Source organism: Hypanus sabinus, chromosome 9, assembly GCF_030144855.1.
Source record: "Hypanus sabinus isolate sHypSab1 chromosome 9, sHypSab1.hap1, whole genome shotgun sequence".
NCBI classification, from domain to species: domain Eukaryota; kingdom Metazoa; phylum Chordata; class Chondrichthyes; order Myliobatiformes; family Dasyatidae; genus Hypanus; species Hypanus sabinus.
Genome location: NC_082714.1, coordinates 21,838,926 through 21,862,567, shown reverse-complemented (window position 1 = coordinate 21,862,567; position 23,642 = coordinate 21,838,926). Strand labels below are relative to the sequence as shown.

Here is a 23,642-nt window from a genome sequence, read left to right as displayed (position 1 = left end):
TTCGTCATGTTCTTGCTCTAAAATTTAAAATTGTATGTTCGTGCTTTTAAACTTTGAATTTTTAATTTTCCTGGTCAAACAAAATTAAATAACTAAAGAACAATGTTAACATTGAGTTATGAACTATAAGCATCCATGCAAATCTTCTGAACAATCTTTTTTGCCTTTATTGTAATTTTAATTTTATATGCAACAAACAGCAAGCATTTCCTCTAGGATATGTTATCTTGAAAGAGTAAATTTCTTGATTTGTTGAGAGTATTTCCTCTGTAACCCCTTAACCTTTATTACACTGACTTTCTATCCAAGCTTTGAGACAATCTATCAGCTAAATATTTCAAGCACCAATTTTCCCAATGACTGGACATGTCAATGGTATAAGGGTTGAAGCTGCTAACACACAATATTAAAATTCGTATATGTGGATGTCAATCATTTATTGCGTCTTGGTTCACCTGATATCTTCATTGTTTTCATACCCTTTGTTTTGTAAAAGAAACGGAAGTTAAAAGAAGGAAATGAAAAGATAAAGAAAAGGAAGAAAGATGATGGGCATGAAAAAGATAAGAAATCTCAAAAATCAAAAATTTCTAAACAGTCTGGGTAAGTTGTGTAAAATTTTAAATATGCTTTACATAATAAGCAATGCAGCACTAATAGTTGAATAAGGTAGTAATGCCAGCAGTTTACTTTGTAGATCCACGTAAGAAATATTGTGTTGTATGGTATTGCAGTCACTTGGTCATATTTTATCGTCACCTTCTCAAACTTGGGTACAGGGTGAATTAGATGAAGTAGAATTGACTATAATGGTTCAACTAAATATTTAAAAGAATACTGAATATGCTGTGGCATTACATCTTCATTTAAAAAAAAGTTCTCTGGATACTAATTCTTGGTCACGAGCAATAGCTTGTTCTTTCCTTGAGGAGAAATGTAAATAAAGCAGGCAAGTTGAATTGGTACACTTTACTGCCACTTGTTGTTAACCCTGTTATTCAAGTTTTACTAATTGAACTTTAGATACTGTGTAGGTGGGAAGTTTTTTTTGTGATGGTCTTCAGAACTAAATTTAATGAGAAGTCAAAAGCAGAATTAAGCAACAGTTATTCAGACATGCTGAATGAGCCAAAATGAATTTTTCTCGTAAGTTGCAATTGTATTAGCATACTTTCAGAATGTAATATATTCCAGAACTTAGCTCTGATTTTTCAGGTGTAGATTCAAGATTGTTTAATATAATTTTCAGTACATAAGCATAAAGCAGAATAAAGTAATTGTTACTCTCGATCCAGTGCAGCACAAAAACAAGATAAAGAGCCCAATAATAAAAACAACACAACAAATATAAATACTTAAGACAGCTTGTATGCATTGTTTGTTTGTCCATAAAATCATGATAGGCACAGGAGTTAAAGTTAAAGTCTGTCCCGAGCCTTATAGGCTCATCAGGCCAGTGCTTATGCCGGCTTCCGTGGAGTGAAGCGACTGAGAGTACAAGACGTTGAGGAAGAGGTTATATGTTTGACACCAGGCTTCAAGCTCTAATACCTCCTTCTCTGTTGGCCATCTCATCATTGTTAGTGATAAGCCCCGTCACTGTCATGTCATCAGCAAGTTTGTCAGTGTGATTACTCAGGTGTTTAGCTGTGTAGTCATGTGAGCAGGGTGTACAGCAAAGGGCTCAGTACATAGCCCTGGGGGTACTCATGTTGAGGATAATGGGGAGGGAGGAGCAGTTGTGTAATGTGGAATAATGAAAAGTTTCAAATCAAAATTAGTCTCTAAACAAATAGTATGGCCAACTGTTTCCCTTCTAAGTCTACAGAAACATGTCTTGACTGTTCTTGCAATTGGTATACATACTGAGAATGTTGCTGCTTAGCCAATTTTTCCTCAGTGTGTTTGGAAACTGACTTGGAGTGATATGGTTGTTCCTCGGTCACAGAACATATTGATTTGTTCCAACTCTGCTTCAAGCTCAACTGCCTAGTAGAGAATAAAGTTTGCTAATCTCTAATATTAATCTGCAAAGCCTTGTATTTTTGTTAGGGGCTAAATTCTGTGCATCCATTAAACATTTTGTAGAATAGGAAGTAAGCAGCAAATTAAGAAAATTAATTTCGTCTTTGTAAGTGATTTGATACAGGCTGCAGAATTGAAAGGAACGTGATCAACCTGCTTTTGGTGTCTATTGCAACAAGTGATGCTTTCAAAGGGGGGAAAATGACACACATTCTCTCCCTTGCAGAATTGGGATCTAAGTATCAAGTGACTTGATTCAGAGTTTGAGACTAAGTCTGAAAATCTCACAATTGTTTCATATATTGTCTTACATTTCATATCATGCAAAGTTTCAGGTAAAACTGACATTTTTTAATGAAACTTTGAGTATTTAATTGATGTAAGAAGTCCTTTGTTGAACACATGGCAAACATGAGTTCAAACGTTGCTGTTATTCTGGATGTTCCTTGCTGTTATTCGTCAGTGATATTTGATGTTTTCTAATCAGCAGGATAATGCCACTGAATGTCAATAAAGAAGAAAAAAAGAAGAAGAAAAAGTACATGGGGGCATTAGGTGTGAGAGAAATGTTAAAAAAATTTGAGAAGGAGAAAGAAGCCTTGAAGAAACGAGAGGATGTGAAGAACTTGCCGATCTTACAGACAGCAGCTGTTGCTTCTCACAAAACTGACAGTAGCTCAGTAAACAACATTTCAGATCCTTTGCTTTCACTTATTGGATCTGCTAATGATGGTGATCTTCTGGATGTAGCCAGAACTGCAGATCTCGAAATAGATCTAGACCGTCTTCTGAATGACTCACCCCCAGGCAGTCCCCTTAATGATTTTGATGATGGGAGTGATCCTCTTCCTACTCTACAGCACTCAGCAATGGGGCAGATACCAAAGCAGGTGCCAACATTGCCTGAAGGACTTCCTTCACTACTAGAAAAATGCATCAAAGAACTAACACAGGTAAGACCCTCCAGAAATATTCAACCATTGGGGTAAAGAAGTCAATATTTAAACATTGGGGTAAAGAAGTCGATGTATATAAGATGCTCAAAGCAAATGTGTCCAAGCATTTATCGTCAAAAGCTATAGGGATGTACACTGAGGATGCATGAAAGTCCACATAACATACAAATTGTTCTTATTAAGTTAGATTCATAGAACACTACAGCAGAGGAACAGGCCTTGGACAGATCTAGTCTGTGTTGAACTATTAATCTGTGTAGTTCCATCAACCTAAATCCAACCAGAACCCTCCAAAATCACCTCCCACCCGTGTATCCATTTAGCATTCTTAAATGTTGAAATCAAATCTTAATCCATCACTTCTGCAGTTCATTCCACACTCTCACCACCCTCTGAATGAAAGAATTCCCCCACATATTGTCCTTAAACACTTCAGCTTTCACCCTTAACCCATGACCTCTACTTCTAGTCTCACCCAACCTCAGTGGAAAAAAGTCTGATTGCATTTACCCTATCTATACCCTTCATTGTATCATAATTTAGATTGTATCTCATGCTAATGATGCTAAAAGATATTGATAATTCTGCTGCTATGTTTTTGCCATCAGTGTTGAGCATAAGTATTACTCATTCAAAACTTCCAGCCCCATTCGGAATGGTAAAGTAAAAGAATTGCTTGCCTTGGTTTTGGGAGCTAGATCATTATGGCTTGGATCAAATGCAATATGTGAACTGAAAGTTGTATCTATACTGATACTATACTGCATTCTTCCTGAAGGTTAGCAACCAGGTTTTACTCTTAGAAACTAAGGAGATTAAGATACAGTGTGTGTTTTTTTTTTAAAAAAAGCGGTGTCCCATTTAAAGTTCTCTCTCCCTCCCAGTTGCCTTGTTGTACTGAATGTTAAAGTATGCACCTCTATATGGAAGCATCATACCAATTCAGCTGTGACTTTGCCGTTTTGGTTGTGAAAGGTAATGGGGAAGTAATGCTTTTGGGGTGTAGTTAAAACCAATATCTGTATTGTAAACTTCAAATTACAAGATGATTGTGAAGCTGTGTTCTCATTACTATTCTAAAAGCATATGCAGACATTATGAGTGAGATGTTCACTAACGTCGGTGTTATTCCGTGTACGAGCAAACAATCAGTTGAAGTTGTATTTTTTGTCACCTGGAGTAACCAGGTAGGAAAATTAGTATTGTTGCTCTTGCTGTTAGCACCATCTGTACTAATTGTTAAATGCTCAAGTACGCTGAGTATTTAGGCAGGCAAACTGAAGTGGGCAACATCAGAAATTCATTGTTTATTTCTTGATTCAAACAGCAGGAACATTTTGGTTTGCAGCTGATATTTTCTGAATTAAACAATGCCACTGGTTAGAGAGGGAAAGTGCTGATGCTATTTTTGTCCCATAGGCTGCCAAAGCATCAGAAGGCGAGGGGAAGCAGAAATTCTTCACGCAGGATGTCAATAATATTCTACTAAAGTGAGTAGTAGATTAGAGTAAATGATAATTGTGGCAAATAGTTTTCTTTTAAAATATGTTGGTCTTTTCTCTTTTTTTAAAAAAAAATCAGTGAGCATTGACCTAATTAATTTAAAATGGAGATGACTTTATAAAAGATGCAGAAAATATGTTACCACTTCGGACTGTTCAGAACTGGGGAACATTTAAGATTTTCACCTGTACTCCTTATTGGATTTGTGAACATTCATTTTGGAATAGTTAATATGAATTGCACAGGTGTTTATAAAATAAAACTGGATAAGTATATTTGGGGGGAAAAGAAACAAAAGCTAATGCTGATAGCACTTAATCATTGAAGTGTGAGGAAGTTTTGAGCTGAATGACGTACGTTGATGCTGTAATTTCTATTTAAGTTTATTATCAAAAATGAAGCAAAAATAACTTGTTAAATGAGTAATGAATTTGAACTGAAAGGACAACTGGAAGTTGTCCAAATTAAAAATATTGCTCAACGTCAGACTTGCCAGTTGCTAATTTCAGAACCAATTCCGAACTACAGGAAAAGAGAACACTTCTATTTCTACTAAGAAACAGCAAGTGTTTATTTTGATAAATCTTGAGATCTATTTTTCATTCTTGTTGCATGTCAAGGTATTTTTAAGGGCATCGATATCCGATCAGAAATCTAGACTTTTTGCTATTTGATTAGTTCCACAAACCAAAACTTGTATATTCCTATTTCCAGGCTGTATTGCGCAGACATTTTCGAAGGTTTGAAGATTTATTATCAATGTATGTATACAGAATACAGCTTTGGGATTTGTCTTCCCCAGATAGCCGTAAAATACAGAAAACCATAGAAGTAGTTGAAAGAAAGGCATCTATTCCCCCCCCCACATGAAAAGAAAAAGAAACAAAAACTCACAAACCCCAGATCACCCATACAGAGAAACAACAAGAGCATCAAATCCCAAAGCCCCCAGCCCACTAATTAGCAACAAGTAAGAATAGACAGGAACACAAAAAAAACATAGAACTGAAAAAGGCCAATATGAACTACATTTAGTTTGTATTAAATTAAAAATATCTCATTTCTCTGTAAAATGGTATTAAATAATATACTGTAAATTAGAGCAAAGTTATTCATTCAGAGAGCATACCAGAAATATAGATGAGCACTGTAAATGTGTTTCATCTAATTTGTCTGCAGGACAGTTCCCCAGGGTGACCTATTCACTTTGCTTGAATTTTGATATGGATTGTCAGCATGCTCCAGGAGTTCTATTTTGTAGAACCTGCCTCCATGTTTCAGTTGTTAAACTGCAATCCTTATGCACCCCAGAGAACTGGTATCAATGAAATCTTTTTATTACCCAGTTTTACATACACTTGTACTATGATTAAAAGAAATTGCTGGGGTGGCAAAAGTGGTTTCTTGCCATTTAAATGCTTGCCGGATAAAACAGATAGTTTCTATTCTAGAGACTATTAGCTACAGAGTTCTTACAATCTCAGTGCTATTTGAACTGCCATATTTAAAACAAAATTGTCTCATGATGGATATATGCAGTGTAATAGCTAAAATAGAAAATTTGGATGATTTCTTTTTTGTTTCAATTATAAGGTACTCCATCAAGAAAACTTGCTGTATGCTGAATCTATTTATAATGTGTTTGTGCTTTCAGTATTGAGCTACAGTCCCGTGAATTGAATAGTCAGGCCCGCTCTGGGGTTTATGCACACCTGGCATCCTTCTTACCATGTAGTAAGGACACACTGGTCAAAAGGGCAAAGAAACTGCACATGAATGAGCAGGTAACTAACACAAGAGCTAGTCTTCTAGATATTAAATCCATTTGTGCAAATATAATTCTTGTCTTGAGGTTAGGAAAGCATTGTCTATAAAACTAAATAGTTGCAATGTAATTTTTTTTTACCATCTGTAACAAGCCAATGGTGTATAATTACAACTGAGGACAGCATAATATTTTTCCCTATATATAAGAATTTTCTATTACTAGATTGATTTATTGCCTATAAATTTCAAAGCATGGAGTCTACCATCTATTATGGTCACAAAAATAAATAATTTTGTCACTAAGCTCAAGTGTTGCTCCATCCAAAACATCACTTAACTCCATCGTGGTCACTATTCATCTGCTTATGAAACCCTCATTTATTATCTCTCAGCTTGACTACTCTTAATTCGGCTGGCTGTTTCCATGTTGCACCAAGTCCAATGAGTGGCTCCCTTGATTTTAAAATACTCTTGCTAATTTTCAAGTTTTGCCATCGCTGTGTCTGTACCTTCTCACTCTGATCTCCTCACATCCCGCAAACCTCCCCATGTATCTGCATCCTCTAATTTTGATCTCTTGATGAACTTGAAGAGAACTGCTTCAGGATTGACTGTTTCTTCAGTTAGCGAGATCCTAAACTCTGGAATTCCCTTTCTAAAATTAATTATGCTTGTATATCCCTTTCTTCCTTTTAAGATTTATATAAATAGGCTAATTTAGTTTAATGGTGCCTTGAGTCATTTTGCAACATTATATATTAGCACAGATCTACTTTTTGAAAAATCTGATTTGCATAGTGTTCATTGGAACTTAGAAGGATTTATTTTTCATCCAGTATGTTCCAGTTGCCTATGAATTAAGTGCATTTTTCACTGATGCCTAGGAGTAGATCTCTGTGGTTGAAAAATGTGTTAATGCTCAGTGATTTTTGTTCTGATTAAAAGATTTGCTTCATTTTATGCTTAAGTCAAATCACCTGAAGTTTCACAGATGGCCTGTCGCCTCAACTTTACCCAGCTATCAGCTGCATGATCTCGCATATTTCTAATTTGTGTAAGACTTTTTGTATCAACATTGTTTTGACTGTTTGTCACATGCAGAAGCAACACATTTGCAATAATAATTATTGGATCCAATATGTGCTGATTAATATCCAAATTGACATTTTTTTCTCACATGATTTTCTTGCAAACTTCCATTATAATTAGCTAAGCAATCAAAAAATTTGTTGTGCCTTATCCAGGAATACAAACTCCTGATCTAGACTAACATCACTATGCTTGTATGGTTGCTGTTGACCCTTGAATGAATTATCAAAGAGAAGCAAGAACTCAGTGATCTTTTTTCGGCACAGGTCTTTCTTAAGGAACAATAGGATTCTTTAATTATTCTGACCTATAGCCTCAAGAACTGTTTAAAGATAGAACAAATTCATCATTTATCTCATTGCTGTTGGATGTTGTTTGCCGAGAACTACTGGAATGTTCACTTACATTACACCATAGAGTAAGTTACTAGCTCAATCTACGTGATCTGGTGCTGTACAAGTACAATGATTATTATGACAAATGACTTCAATTCTGTAGTTTTATTACATGTACTTCAGATCATAATTATTTTTGCAGTAGAAAATATCGGAGAAATTCGAAGTACTATTTCAAATACTGTAGGCTTAATAGTAACTTAATAGTTGCATGATTGAAGCAAAAGCTCCCATAATATTGAATACTTGAATATCAAAACTATACTACCCTTCTGCAGTTTAGGATACAGAGCTCAAGATAACATGTTAATCTGTTCTTGGCCTGGGATTATTCCCTTTGTATTCCCATGATATTATATGTCCTTTAATCTATAAATTGATTTGGCTTCAGAAATGTTATCAGTCTGCTGACAACCACTAATATCTTCAAGTGGTTAAATTCCAGATCATCACTGCACACAACTGGGACTTGCTTACTTTCTATCAACCAAAAAGTAGTAATTCAGTTAAATAAAACGTGCTTCTGCAAGGTAGAATCCATGGGAAACATTCAATTGTTCAACTGGCTGACAGCAAGACATTGTAAGCCTGAGTCACAATCTGAGTTTGTTGATGTTAATGGTCAGTAATTATGTGTATTGTTTGAATATTCATGAAGATGATTGTGATCTATATTGGAGGGCCTGGCATGAGAATTGTTATTAGGAAGCAATATAGTACTTTAGCTGGTTTCTAAGAAAATAGTAGCCTGGAGTTATAGTTGTAGAGCACTGGACATATTTTGTATATCAAACAGTTGTTTTGAAGTGCGTTACAGTGTTGGTATTCTACCAATCTCTCAGATTTTAATTTTTAATTCACTGTACATTCAATCATGAGTAATATAGCTGATAAGATTGACAGGGTTGATTTTTTTTGGGCCAGCACAAACAATGTACAGAATTCCTTTTTCTCGTGTATAATTGTAGATTGTAGTAATTGCTGATAGTATTGCCATTAGATGGGTGGTTAACAAGGATAGTAAAACCTTTTATCTGTCTCTCAGCAAATCCTGCATTTTTGCATTGCCCTGCTTCTAAATCTGTTCTGAAATTCCAAGTGATAATAGATACAGTAATTAATTCAATTTTCTGTGCCTCAACTGGTTACCAAGAAACTTAGCATTGTGCCATGTTGGATGTTAACATCCCATATCAAGTTGCACAAATTCATAATTTTGTCTGTTCTTTGTCTCATTCCCATAGAACAACCCCTCTCCAGGCTGCTTGCTAGCACAACATTGTGTTGGGTGGACTTTCACCAAAGAGCCTTTTTCCATGCTGCGTAACTCTATGACTCTATATTGAACTTACCTAGCCTTTTCCATCACTTTTTTTGGTTTGGGTGTTAGATTTTGTAGTTGTAGTCTGATACAACTGTTGATTTGAAATTCTCAGCTGGAACAGTGCTAGTTTTGGAAAAAATTTAATTAATTCATCCATTAAGGTTTATGATTTAGTGAATGATAAAATTATGAATTACTATTTGTCCTAGTTATCTATGATCGACAATATTCTGTTTTGTCCTGTGAGAAAAGTTTTTATTCACTTGGACATCTGGGTGGTGCTGGCATTTATTGTCCCTTGAAAAGATGGTGGTTGGCCTCTTGCAGTAGCTGGTTATGATGTTGGTATCAGAAAGTGCCATTGCGTTAAAAGGTCTGCCTGTTAAATGGTGGAGTAGGTACACAGCTGAATGAATGACTCCTGAAGTGCAAAGCAGTCAATATAACTAAAGACCCCACGCACCCTGGGCATGCTCTTTTCTCTCATTCCCATCATCAGAAGATACAAAACCCTGAAAGCATGTACAGCTGAAGTCAATGAGAGCTTCTACCTTGTTATGGCCTTGGATCTTGTTGTCTACCTGCACTGCACTTTCTCTGTAACTGTCACATCTTATTTTGCAATCTGTTATTATTTTCTCTTGTGCCACCTCAATGCACTATTATATTGAAATGATCAGCATGAGCAGTATACAAGACAACTTTTTCATTGCACCTTGATGCAGTGAAATAATAAACCAATTTACCAATCTTTTTTTTCTATCTGCATTCAGGAAGTTCAGGAAGGCAAAGGCTTTTAGGTGTAAAAATTGGGATGTTGTATTAGTTAGGTTGCATTTAGAATATCATGTACAATTCTGGTCACCACACTACAGAGAGGATGTAGTAGCATTAAAAAGAGTTCAAAAGATAGTGAATAATATATTGTCTGGTATGGAGGGAGCTGTTATTAAGAAAGACTTCACTGTCATATTATCCTTATCATTAAAAACTTGTGATTTCAAACTTCATGTGAGGCTCTAAGCAGTTAAACAGTGCAGTACTAAGGCAGTCTAATGGATGAACCTACCTTGGGAGATTGGTTAAACAAAGATCATGCTATGCAAAATTTGCCCTTCAACCAACATCAAAAATCAATTACTTGATTATCTTTTTCTGGAACCCTTCAGTTTGTACAGTTGCAGCCAATTGGTTATTATGCTTTTACTATACTGCAAATGTTGAGGAATTTTGCTTACAAAAAAAACATCCAAAAGGGAGGAGATGTATTTCCGTAGTAACTTTGGCATTCTGAAGAGGTCCCATTGTGCTTCATTTGCCAGTGAATGATTTTTGAAGTCTGTTCACTTGTTATGTAGGGAATCACACAACTCACAGGAAGACTGCACCAATAGCAATGAGATAAATGATCAGGTCATTTACTTTCCTTAGCATGGTACAGGTTATGAGAGAAAATCTGGATTGGACTCAGACTGAGATCTTACATTTTATGCAAGGCTCCATGGTGTCATGTTTACATGTGTGTTTCTGAAAGGAAATTAGGGAAGTCTGTACTGTAACTTTCCCTCACCTGTTTTTGAAACCTTTTCTAATAATTAGTGTTTTGTGTTGTAGAAAAAAATGTAGTTACAAAATTTAAATTAAGAAATGGAATGTGACGTTTTAGTGAGTTAATGTCTTGAAATGCTGTTTAATTGGGTTAAGCAATGGAGAGATGGAAACTCTTCGATTTGTGAAATGAGATCTGCCAGCATAAAACCATTGCAAATACAGTCGAGATGTAATTGGCTGCACCTGATGTAGGATCTGGTTCTATATATATAAGTAGCATATATCTCGCTTTTGTACTTTTTTTTCAAAAATATATTTCAGGTGAGGTGGGTGTAATGGGGAACAAATGCTATGCTCCCCTAGTTCTATTGTGGGAGCTCTGTTAAGCAACTAATTATTTTTTGTCCTTTTAACACAAAATTGCAGACTGGGGCGAAATGGCTGATAAAGACAGGTCAATGCTTAATGCAGGTGAGCATTTATATAGGTTTTACTGTCTATAAAAAATATCACATGTATTTTAAGGACTCTAAAAAGAATTCAATATTTTTTTGCTTAATGTGATCTCCAAATGCATATCCAGTAAATAAACTGCAACAGAATAACGTCTAGTTATGCCTTTCTAAATAATACTTGAATCTTCATTCAATATTCCAGTTGGAACCATTCAAATGCCATGTGTGAAATGTGCATTATTTATTATAGCATTTTAGTAATTCCATATTGTACTGGAACATTTTCTCCTAACAAATTTGAAGTGTTGGAGCTCCCTACAGTGGCAAAAGATCAGTTCTACATCATTGCATTTAATTACAGCAATCTGATATGAAGTTTATAATGCAACTGCATTTTCTAATACATGCAGTCTTTTGTTCTGTATAACTTGCACAGATTAAATGGTGTAAACTTTCTGATGGAATTGGGATGCAGGGGTGAGCGATATTTATAAGTGTACTCCATTGTATACTCATTCATTATCATCAAGAATCTAATCTGAATAAGCTTAAAGAAGAAAAATGAATTGTGCTTATTTATGTTTTGTCACAGGATGGTCGGCTGAAGGAACCAATACAGAAACTAAAAGAAGCCATTGGAAGAGCAATGCCTCATCAGATGTCGAAGTATCAAGATGACTGCCAGGCTCACAGTCAAGCTAAAATTGCTAAGTATGTTCCATGTAACAGTAAGATGTACTGCAGTTCTTGATTGGATAGGATTGGGCATCCAGTCTCTGAAGCTTCCTCTGGTATCTAATTATATTGTAGCTAATTGTTATCTTACCTTTACTAGCTGACTTGGTCTGTATTTCTTAAAACTCTTGCCTTTCATTTGTTTTTCAACTGGTACACCCTCTTATTTTTTTGGAGACTGTTAGTTTCAGGTTTTAATTTGAAGGTGTATTTCCTGCCTTTTCCCACCCCCCGCCCTCACTCCCACTGAATAGCACATCTTCAATTTTCAAGAACAGCTTGTACCCCTTCTGCTCTCCACAGCACTTTATACTAATAAGTCTCTGGCTGAATGTACTCCTGTGCCTAACCAGTACATTATGGAGTGGATGGGAATCGTTGTCCAAGATGGCATGCAACTTGGACAGCATCCTCTTTTCAGGCACCACTGTCAGAGAGTCCAGTTCCACCCCCACAACATCACTGGCCTTACAAATGAGTTTGTTGATTCTGTTGGTGTCTGCTACCCTCAGCCTGCTGCACCAGCACACAACAGCAAACATGATAGCACTGGCCGCCACAGACTTGTAGAACATCCTCAGCATCATCCGGCAGATGTTAAAAGACCTCAGTCTCCTCAGGAAATAGAGATGGCGCTGATCCTTCTTGTAGACAGCCTCTGTGTTCTTTGACCAGTTCAACACTGAGCGTCATAGGAAGTCATTCCTACCTGTGGCCATCAAACTTTACAACTCCTCCCTCAGTGTCAGACGCCCTGAGCCAATAGGCTGATCCTGGACTTATTTTACCACTTGGCGTGATTAATTTATTATTTAATTATTTATGGGGTTTTATGTTGCTGTATTTCTTCACTCTTCTTGGTGGTGCAGCTGTAACGAAACCCAGTTTCCCTTGGGATCAATAAAGTACGTCTGTCTGTCTTCCTGATGAAGTGTCTCGGCCCAAAAAGCATTGATTGTTTAGTTATTTCCTTAGACGCTGCCTGACTTGATAAATCCCTCCAGCATTTTGTGTGTGCTGCTCTTCAGTTCTCAAGATTGTTCCTTTGTTGTGGAGGAAAATCTGTTTGTTTCTAGCTACACTGTTCAAATACTTTAATAACCATACACATCCCTTCCTCTTCTATACTGAAGGAAATATGTTTACTGTGTAACCTATCTACATGACATAGTTATTTTAATTTATATAACATTCTCATGAATTGATGCTGTCACCACTCCTGTTGTGCCCCAGAACTGCATGATGAATCTAAGTAAGGTAAAATCAGAGTATTTAAGTAGTTAATGCTATTTCCATGTTTTTGCATTCCAGTTGTTTTAGCATAAAAGGCCACAGTTCATTAACATTTTTTGTTACTCTATTGTATTTGTCTCCTATGTTTTAGATATATATTAGTGATGCTATCTTTTATGGAACTAAAATAGCATTTTATTTAAAACTTATTTTTTCTTGCCCTACCTCCCATTTGCATCCTTGCACCATACACCCAAATTTTTCATCATGCAAGTTGTCATTGTGTTTATAAGAAATACCATGTCCTCGGAAATATAACTGTATTTGTGATTATATAATTGGTTTGGAGTCCTCCTAAGAATAAGCATTCAAACTCCCTTCATTAACATAATGGTATATCTGCTGAGTTTCCAGTATCAATTGGAAGTTAAATTATGCAGTAATCCCTCTCTGTATATGTAGCGATAATAAGATTGTGGCACAAGGCTTTTGCATTTGTTCACATTGGAAATCTGCCTTTATGAAGGCAACAACACATTATATCAATGACAGATTAGTGCAGATCATGGCAATCTGAACTAAAATAAATGCTAGAAACACTTGACAGACTAAGCAGTATTTTTTTTTACTGAAAAGGTCCACTGATAGATTATCAGCTCATGAGAATAGTAAATAGATGGAACGTTGTTTCTCCCTTCTGAATTATTAACATATTGTTACTATTCAAGCTGCTTACTTAAATCGTGTAAGGAACATTTATAGCATCAAGTTGTGATATGCATTTTGTTAGCCAATTGTTTGGTTCCAGGAATTGTGATAGATTATAATTGATCAATAGATGAATTTTAAGTGAATATCAGTTTTCTGGTCTAAAACACAGGATGATGGGAGAAGATAAGGAGCCGAAGGAGAAAATGTTCTCAGATGATGATGAAGATGATGATAAGATGGGAAGAAGAATTGTTGGACCTCGTAAAAAGTTCCACTGGAATGATGAAATAAGGTTTGTGTTTGTGTTTGTTCATGTCTGTCAGACCACATAAGACATCTATATTGACAGAATGCCTTTTAAGTTTAGATATTTGCATATAGTGGTGCTTCAGATTTGTACTTAACTGATTACCAAACTTTATGCCAAATTATTCAAATCAGTATGCTATGTCAACTGATTGTAGCTGGAGTGTACAGGAAGGGGTAAATAGAATGGAATAGATTGTTGATAATAAGATGATAAAGAGAGATCTGCAGGTGAGAATTGGTTATTCGTATATGTTGCACAGAGTAAATCAATTCTTCAGTGGCAGAATTAATGATTTTGTTCATCAATACTAGATTATAAGCTATTGTGAAAATATACAGGAATATGAGATATTATTCAGTGATGTGTGAAGCAATATGTATTGACGGGGAAAATGAATTGTTTGAAGAGAATGTCTCAATAGAGATGAGATGATGGATTAATTCAGAATGTTATAGTAGTCATTTTAGGAATTAACAGTAGAGTGCGACTTTAAAAAATGATTATGTTCATAAAAATGTTCATCATATGGATGAAAGAAAAATGTAGGGCTACTTTAGAGGAAAGAGATTGATCTTAGACAAAATTGAAGGATTGGTACTTCATTTTATTAACTGTATTGGACAGCCGGATGTGGCAGTGTATCAGGAATAAAAATAAGTGAAATTAGTAACCTTTATACTGTAAACTTGTTTCCTTTTATTTTGATTATTCACTTTCCATATCGTGCTTAATAAAAGGAAATAGAAGTAATTGATTATTTTTAATTTGTTATTTGCAGCCTTTAAATTAAGTTTGTTGATAAACTAGCTATGTTTGCTATGCAACATAGAGAAAGGTAACAATTCTTCTTATGGATCAGGATTTGCACGTTCACCTCCTGTTCAGGATTTTTAATCCAAACATTAGGATGTCGTGTTTTCACATGATGCCCTGTTTTTCCTGGAACGTTAATGTATTAAAGCATTACCTTACTGTTGGTTAATACTTTGTTATGTTGTGGTGCAGAGATTTGTTATGCAGTGTGGTGAGGACAAAGATGGCTTACTATGAGCAGGAGAGAAACAAGTCCCAGGCTGCAGAGGACTACCTGAAATCTTTTCTTGATTCTGAGGTCAAACCACTCTGGCCTAAAGGATGGATGCAATCAAGGTACATAGCAAAGGAGTATAAGAAATATAATATTGTCTATGTTTTAACAAAGTTTCCCTACAGGCTGAGTAATAGTACTGTAAGGTGACTTGTACAAACCCCATTTCCAGAAAAGTTGGGATATTTTCCAAAATGCAATAAAAACAAAAATCTGTGATATGTTAATTCACTTGAACCTTTATTTAACTGACAAAAGTACAAAGAAAAGATTTTCAATAGTTTTACTGACCAACTTAATTGTATTTTGTAAATATACACAAATTTAGAATTTGATGGCTGCAACACACTCAACAAAAGTTGGGACAGAGGCATGTTTACCATTGTGTTACATCACCTTTCCTTTTAATAACACTATTTAATCGTTTTGGAACTGAGGCTACTAATTGTAGATTTGCAATTGGAAATTTTATCCATTCTTGCTTGATATAAGACTTCAGCTGCTCAACAGTCCTTGGTCTCCGTTGTCTGATCCTCCTCTTCATGATGTGCCATACATTTTCAATAGGAGATAGATCTGGACTGGCAGCAGGCCAGTCAAGCACGCACACTCTGTCTACAAAGCCATGCTGTTGTAGCCTGTGCAGAATGTGTTTTTGCATTGTCCTGCTGAAATAAGCATGGACGTCCCGGGAAGAGACATTGCCTTGATGGCAACATATGTGTCTCAAAAATCCTAATATATGCCTCAGAGTCAATGGTACCTTCACATACATGCAACTCACCCATGCCGTGGGCACTGATGCACCCCCATACCATCACAGATGCTGGCTTTTGCACCTTTCGCTGATAACAATCAGGATGGTCATTTTCATCTTTGGCAAGGAGAACTCGACGCCCATTTTTTCCGAAATCTAGCTAAAATGTGGACTCATCTGACCACAGAACACGGTTCCACACTCTTTCGGTCCATCTGAGATGAGCTCGGGACCAGAGAACTCGCCGGCATTTCTGCATAGAGTTGATGTATGGCTTCCTCCTTGCGTGATACAGTTTCAGGTTGCATTTCTGGATGCAGCGACGGACTGTGTTAAGTGACAATGGTTTTCCAAAGTACTCCCGAGCCCAGCTGGCTATAATTGTCACAGTAGCATGACGTTTTCTTAGGCAGTGCCACCTGAGGGCTCGAAGATCACGCGCATTCAACAGTGGTTTCCGACCTTGCCCTTTACGCACTGAGATGTGTCTGAATCTTTTCACAATATTATGTACTGTAGATGTTGAAAGACCTAAATTCTCTGCAATCTTGCATTGGGAAATGTTCCTTTTGAACTAACAATTCTCTCACGAATTTTGGCATAAAGGGGTGAGCCACGACCCATCCTTGCTTGCAAAGACTGAGCCTTTGATGGACGCTACTTTTATACCCAGTCATGCTACCTCACTTGCTACCAATTAGCCTGCTTAATGTGGAGTCTTCCAAACCAGTGTTGCTTGAATATTCTGTGCACTTTTCAATCTTATTTTAACTCTGTCCCAACTTTTGAGTGTGTTGCAGCCATCAAATTCTAAATTAGTGTATATTTACAAAATACAATTAAGTTGGTCAGTAAAACTATTGAAAATCTTTTCTTTGTAGTTTGTCAGTTAAATAAAGGTTCACATGAATTAACATATCACAGATTTTTGTTTTTATTGCATTTTGGAAAATATCCCAACTTTTCTGGAAATGGCATGACTCGACTCAGGGTTAGTTTTGTGTCTACTTTGCCAGCTATTTAAAGTTTATGCCATCTAGAGTACTGAACTTGCAGTAAAATCATTATCATTTGACATTAATTGGTGAAATTCACAATTATTACAGGTGCTTTATTTCAGAAATATTGAATTTGTTGACATATTTTCAGTGTTCCCCTACAAGTGATACTCTTTACATACCTCATCATTACTCCATGGTGCTATAGCGATTAATGCAATGCTGTTACAGCTCAGCCATCGAAGTTTGGGGTTCAGTCCAGCATCCTCTATAAGGAGTTTGTATGTCCTTCCCTTGGAATGCGTAGGCTTCCTCTAGGTGTTTAGTTTTCCTCCCACGGTCCAAAGTCTTACTCGGTTAGGGGTTTAATTGGTCATTGTAAGTTGTGATTAGGGTAGGGTTAAATCAATGGATTGCTGGGCAGCACAGCTCGAAGGGCCAAAAAGGCCAGTTCCGCGCTGTAGCTCTAAATAAAGTTAAGAGAAGTGCTAACTGGTAATGTTAAGCTATCCACAGATGTTTTGCTGGAATGTATCTTGGTAATAAATTCTAAATGGCATACTCAATATACGTACTGCCTAGCAAATACTACCTGATCCTTTTTTTGTTTTGTATTTATTTTCAAAAAAATATAACTTCCAAAATAAAAAATATTTTAAAACAAAATTATTAAATGTTTGCTTACAAAATTTCAGTTTTGTCTTGACTTGTAAAATCAATCCTAGTATTTGAATTTTTAATAATTTTGCTTTGTTTTGTGATTTGCTGTGAGAAATTTTTGTTCACTGAGGCATTCTCATGACATCACAGCTGTTGAACCCCAGGGTTTCCTTTTTACTGATGCCCAATACCAACAGTCCTTGGATCTAACTGCATTCTCATCATATGGGTCATTAAATCTTGGTGAGTTTTCTTTGTGGTCAAACTGACCATAAGTTATGGAAGTTAACGTCACTTAAATTCATAAATTGTTTCCTTCAGTACATTTTTTGTTACTAGATTTCCTTGCCCCTCAGTAACTCTAGATTTCTGATTAGGTTGTGGTTGCAACAAAGAAGAAATTATTTAGTGATGTTAAGAACTGTTTTTCTGTAGTTTTAATGGCAGAGCTTGCTCTGGCCTGCCAAAGAAATCCAGTTACATTGTTCAACATCTTGTTACCATGACAGGTAGGTCCGGGTATCTTTTAGCCCTCAAATTAAGCCTTAAGGATCCATAAATATAGAATAGTATAGTTGAGCTGCAGGTCCCACTCAGAAATGTTGCTCATTGTTTGGTAATTTAGAGGCAGTATATATTTTATTTTTGATGGTGTTCAGTGAGGATAAAACAAAATAGAACCTATCTGGAAAATAATAATTTAGTTGGCAAGAAAGAAAGGCAAATTAAATTTTGAATATTTTTCGTCAACAGAACATTGTTCAAAGAAAGTAGGAAAGTACACGCACATGTCACCACAGTACCGTAAGTATATGTATTTTCACTTTTACTTTGTACTTACTGTACTCTCCCTGATGCGTTTTTGCAATCCTATCTTTCTTAGAAGTATCCAAAGCATCCACTGCTATCTACCAGTGTGTTCATACATATTTTGCATGTATTTTTGTCTATTAACTTCATGTGGTATTACTGTTTATTATTGTGGGTTATATAGTGCTTTGAAATAATGAGATACAATAACTACAACTGCGTACTAAAATTGGTTACATTTTATTTCAGTACCAAGAAGAAAGTCATTACTCCCCCAAAGTCTAAAGTGAAGGTAAATGCTTTTAGTCGTATTGAAGAAATATGGACTTCAAAGTATTATATTGGAATGCCCATCTCAGACATACAAGTCTTGTATTCAAAATGACACTTGTTTTTTTTAACATTAGTCTTTAAGATTAAAAGTTATCTTAAAAATTAAGTTAAAAATGGGACAAATGGGGGGGACAAATTTTCACTAACAAAATTTTTTAATTCTAGGTCAGTTATGTCCTTCTGCCTTAATAGTATTCATAGGTACTCTCTTCACTACCCTTTGAGCTAGATGGTTCCAGTGACTCATGATCATGAAAGGGGAAAAAAAACATCATTTCTTCTCTATTGAATGGACCACACTCACAGTTATAAACACTGGCCCTAGTTCTAGATTCTCTCCCAAGAGGAATTATCCTTTTTATATCCAGTCTCTCTAGATCCCAATGATCTTGCATGTTTCAGTTGTCCCCTCTCACTCTTCTAAAACTCCAGTAGAAATTCTTCATGCAGTGAAATGTCCAGTAAAGAAATATTAATTTTTAACAAATTTCATGACATGCCGGTGATAATAAACCTGATTCTGATTTAACTTTCAGAACGATTTACAGAAGTTTGGACTCTATGATATACATAGGTCTTAAAAAGATTCAAATGTTAATGCATTTTTTATTTGTTTGCAGGACCATATTTTTAAGATGGAGCGAAAATTACATCAGTCAGTTATCCCGGTTCACAGTGGTAATGCTGCCTTTGTGCAGGGACCTTGCACTTCACCTTTGACTCCAGTAAATGTGTCTGTTTGCTCCAGTGCTGCTCAGAGTTCCAGTAATACAACAACTCCTCAGTCCTTCAGTTTGGACGATTCGCTTGAGGAGGATCTATCCAATAACCAGCCTTCTCTAGAAGATGTATCTGAAGCATTGGCTGCTCTTAATGATGCTGTAAGAAGTACCAAAAACTTCAGTCCTTTGACATCGAATTCATTAAGTGACAAGTTAACAGCGGGGATGTCACTAGAAGAGAAGAAACATGCACAGAAGGTTCCAATTTCCTTATCTGATCCACCAACTGCTACTCAGTCGCATTCATCTCTCAGTCTTTTAGCTGAACAGGCATTAGCTTTGGGACAATTGTCTCAGGAAAGGACTTCAGAGAGTGCTACTAGTCTTATCACTGCCTTTAAAAACCATTCTGCAGCAAACAGCAAAGTTTTCTCAGAGACACTTCAAAATAAGCCGAAGCATCATTGCATGCAACGTCTGCAGCCCCAAGTTCAAAGTCCGGTGTCGGCACAGGCTGCTAAGCAGTATAATCAGACCACGTCACATCAGAAAAGCTACATGTCATCACCATCTTTTAGCACAAGCAAACTGCAGAGCAGTTCTCAGACTAAAACTACCAGCCAGTTGCAACAACGGCCATTAATTCAGCATTTAAAATCTTCAACAAAGACTCAGAATTTCCATTCTGTCTCTTCATCTTTAGCAAGTAACATACAGTCATCACCCAGCCCTCAACGAACTTTTGGCACTTCAATTACATCTGTCAGTTGTACAGCAAAGCATACCAATGCACAGAGCTCTATAAATCAGCCTTTCAAGTCACCAATGACTGTGGTCTCCGTAACTAAACATTCTTCCCCTTCCAGTAACCCCATTCAGAACATAACTAGTGTTCAAAGTTCTGTATCCAATAATAGTCATCTAAATAGACAATCTCCATCTCCGGGACAGGCGTTAAATCGGCAATCACCTACTATAAATGTAAAGAAGCCCTCTGTTTCTCAGAAACTGACTCTGGTGGCTCCTCCCGGTGGTAGTAATGGAGACTCAAGTAGTGGGACACAGGGTGTAGCTAAACTGCTAACTACTTCCCTTAAACCTGCAGTTGTTAATAATTCTACAGCTACAGGAGCAATGATGGTGAGTGTAAATAGGAATCATCTTATTTTTAAAAGATACAATATAATAACATGGAAAAGAGGTTATGATTTAGCATGCTGATTCTCCTATTATTGGCACCCCTGGAATCCTTATCATTAAAGGTTTTGAATGTTTAGTTATTTACCAATTTTCTAAAGTTGCATGTTACATCACCAATAATTGCTTAACAAGTTACATGTGCTCCTCAATCACAAATTAAGTTATTTTGTGCACAAATCATTCTTAAATGGTCCGGTTTGAATTTTTTTAAAGTGTGTGCTCAATAATCAGAGAAAATGGAATATCTATGCAGTATTTTCACTTTCACTCTGTCTTATTCGATATTCTTCTTTTCGTTTGGATCTTTATCTACCCTGCAAGGATCCACCAATTGTGTTGGTGGAGAACTGTATTAATGGTTTTTGCTAAGAACAATCATGAACATGAGACCATGATCACCTACATCATATGACATGGCACATCATGATGATACTAATGGTTGGATGAAACTGGCTTGTGCATCTGAGGAAGTTTAGTTATCATATTTGTCTTACTTTGTGTGCTTAATGTTATTGAACTAATGTTTCCAGTTTAATTTAGATTAGATTAGATTACTTATTTTAGTTCCCATTATATGTAAGACTTAATAAATTTGACTTTCAATTCATATTTAACTCAGTGCTATGATAAATGTTCCTTTTTTTTGTGTGGCATGAACTTTGGGTGTAACAGTTCAGTTTGTTCGCTTTAAAAGTTTGGTTTCTTTTCCTTTGTTTACAAGGAAAGATTGATTTTGACTTTTAAGTTACTTTGAATAATATTATCTAATCTACCTGCAAAGGTAAAGAACTTGTTGCTTAATAGCAAAGACTCCACTAGAAAATCTTTAATACATTTTGACCCTAATAAGTGGATGCCCCAATTAGCCAGTTTTATGGAAGTACTTAGGTATTTTTTTAAAAAAGGTAAACTGAGTAACAATTTATGTATTTAAATGAAATACAGAACAAATTAGAACACTACCAGTGCTACTACAATACTGTTAAACTGTGTATTATTGTTGTTCAGTCGTTAAGTCGAGTCCGATTCTTCTTGACCTCATGGACTATAGGGTCCATAGGGTTTTCATGGCAAGATACAGAAACAGATTGCTAGCCTTTTCTTCCACACAGACACTGCTGCTGCCCAGGCTGGGTTTGAACTCAGGACCATCTGCCTTGAAGTCCAGTACTGATGCCACTACACCACCAGCCAGACCAAACTGTATTGCTTACTAACAACTATTGATGGAGGAATTCATCCAGTGACTGCCTTGTTCTTTTGACTGTAAATGAACAAAATCAGGGCAGACACCTAGTGCAGATAAAATGGTTTGCCTTCATACAATGCTTTTGAAAGCTTCAGTTTCATTGTAACATTCAAAATGATTGTTGATACCTTCAAATTCTGTATAGTTCCTAACTTGAAGTAGTGAAATTGTTACATTTTCACTCCTTTGTAACTGCTATGAGTAAAACAGTTATGAAATATCTTAATGCTTATTTCTTGCCAAATATCTTTGTCAAAAATCACTGCCTTAAGAACACAAACCACTGACACCATTTTAAAAACTGTTCGCTCTACGCATAGTGTTGAGTCTGATGACCACATAAGCTCATGTGGCTGATGTTAGAAACTGCTTAGCAAGTCTCCTGCCTCAATTAAGCAGCATAGTGTCCAAATAAATGAAGGGAATCCCAACAATTGTGTCAATTAGTTTTTTTTTTTGTTTAACTGTTCTCGCAAATAAGCGGTTGCCCCATTTCACTGAGGATTCAATTAACCAGAATCCTCTAATTTTTTAAAAAAGTGTTTTCCAGCAAACACTACTTCACACTTTCTCAATATGAAGTAGTATTAATGTTAATTTTCTAAGTTGTCAAACTAGACTTTCTTTGAGGTGCATCAAATATAAAGGCACCAGGAGCAATATAGGAAAAGTTTTTTTCCAAAATTCTTTTGAATTGAACAGGCAACCTCTAATCCTTACTTTGATAAAGATTATGTAAAAGTGGGAGCTTTCTTAAATGATAAATCTTCTGACTTTTTAAAAACCCTTGTCAAGATTACCTAAGACAGACAGACATACTTTATTGATCCCGAGGGAAATTGGGTTTTGTTACAGCCACACCAACTGAGAATAGTGAAGAAATATAGCAATATAAAACCATAAATAATTAAATATTAATAAATTAATCATGCCAAGTGGAGAAATAAGTCCAGGACCAGCCTATTGGCTCAGGGTGTCTGATACTCCTAGGGAGGAGTTGTAAAGTTTGATGGCCACAGGCAGGAATGACTTCCTATGATGCTCTGTTACATCTCGGTAGAATGAGTCTCTGGCTGAATGTACTCAACAAGAAACTCTAATTTATTGTCTATACCTTAGCTGATCTGAGAAATGATGTGGCTTACATTTTGAGTATTCTGTTTGTAAAATTAAGGAATGTTCACTTAGACAGGAATCAAAATCACCTGAAGCATTTGCAGATGCTTTCCCTAAAGGATGTTAGCCAATCAGTTGACTCCGAACAGCAAACAGTCTTGGTCATATTTTATGGCTTCCGGTTTACAAATTAACTTTTATTGAACTCAACCTTACAGCTTACTGTCAAGAGTTTCCAGCTCAAGATTGTGTTATTGACTTGACATTTAAACCATTTGAGAATTCTTTTAAAGCATTTATGTTCCTCAAGTTCAATTTCCCATTCCACTGCCTGCTCATTTTTTTTAAATCACTCCTGCCAGGTCGAGCTAAGTAGTCCTTATCCCAGTAATTTCATAAGACCATAAGTCCCTGGAGCAGAATTAGGCCATTCAGCCATCGAGTCTGCTTCAACATTCTACCATGGTTAATTTATTATCCCTCTTAATCTCATTCTCCTGCCTTTTCCCCGTAACCTTTGACTCCCTGATCAATCAAGAACCTATCAACCTCTGCATTAAATATATCTGACAACTTGGCCTCCACAGCTGCTTGTGACAATGAATTCCACAGATTCACTATTATGAGGGGCTATGTCCTCTGGTCCTAGACTCCCC

At 36.2% G+C, this 23,642-nt stretch overlaps 1 protein-coding gene across 4 annotated transcripts in view; it reads left to right on the top strand.

Moving 5' to 3' along the window:
* Positions 1 to 23,642, top strand: part of LOC132399156 (ubinuclein-1-like) — a 61,240-nt gene that overhangs the window by 27,316 nt on the left and 10,282 nt on the right. For 3 of the 4 annotated variants that reach the window (XM_059979217.1, XM_059979215.1, XM_059979218.1), the window contains 11 exons: positions 497 to 603; positions 2,513 to 2,978; positions 4,401 to 4,471; positions 6,139 to 6,268; positions 11,037 to 11,081; positions 11,658 to 11,776; positions 13,914 to 14,036; positions 15,060 to 15,203; positions 18,310 to 18,360; positions 18,616 to 18,658; positions 19,320 to 20,561. In XM_059979217.1, the coding sequence (XP_059835200.1) occupies positions 497 to 603; positions 2,513 to 2,978; positions 4,401 to 4,471; positions 6,139 to 6,268; positions 11,037 to 11,081; positions 11,658 to 11,776; positions 13,914 to 14,036; positions 15,060 to 15,203; positions 18,310 to 18,360; positions 18,616 to 18,658; positions 19,320 to 20,561 (2,541 nt within the window). The remainder of the gene's footprint in view (positions 1 to 496; positions 604 to 2,512; positions 2,979 to 4,400; positions 4,472 to 6,138; positions 6,269 to 11,036; positions 11,082 to 11,657; positions 11,777 to 13,913; positions 14,037 to 15,059; positions 15,204 to 18,309; positions 18,361 to 18,615; positions 18,659 to 19,319; positions 20,562 to 23,642) is intronic. The other variant, XM_059979216.1, reaches the window with a different exon arrangement.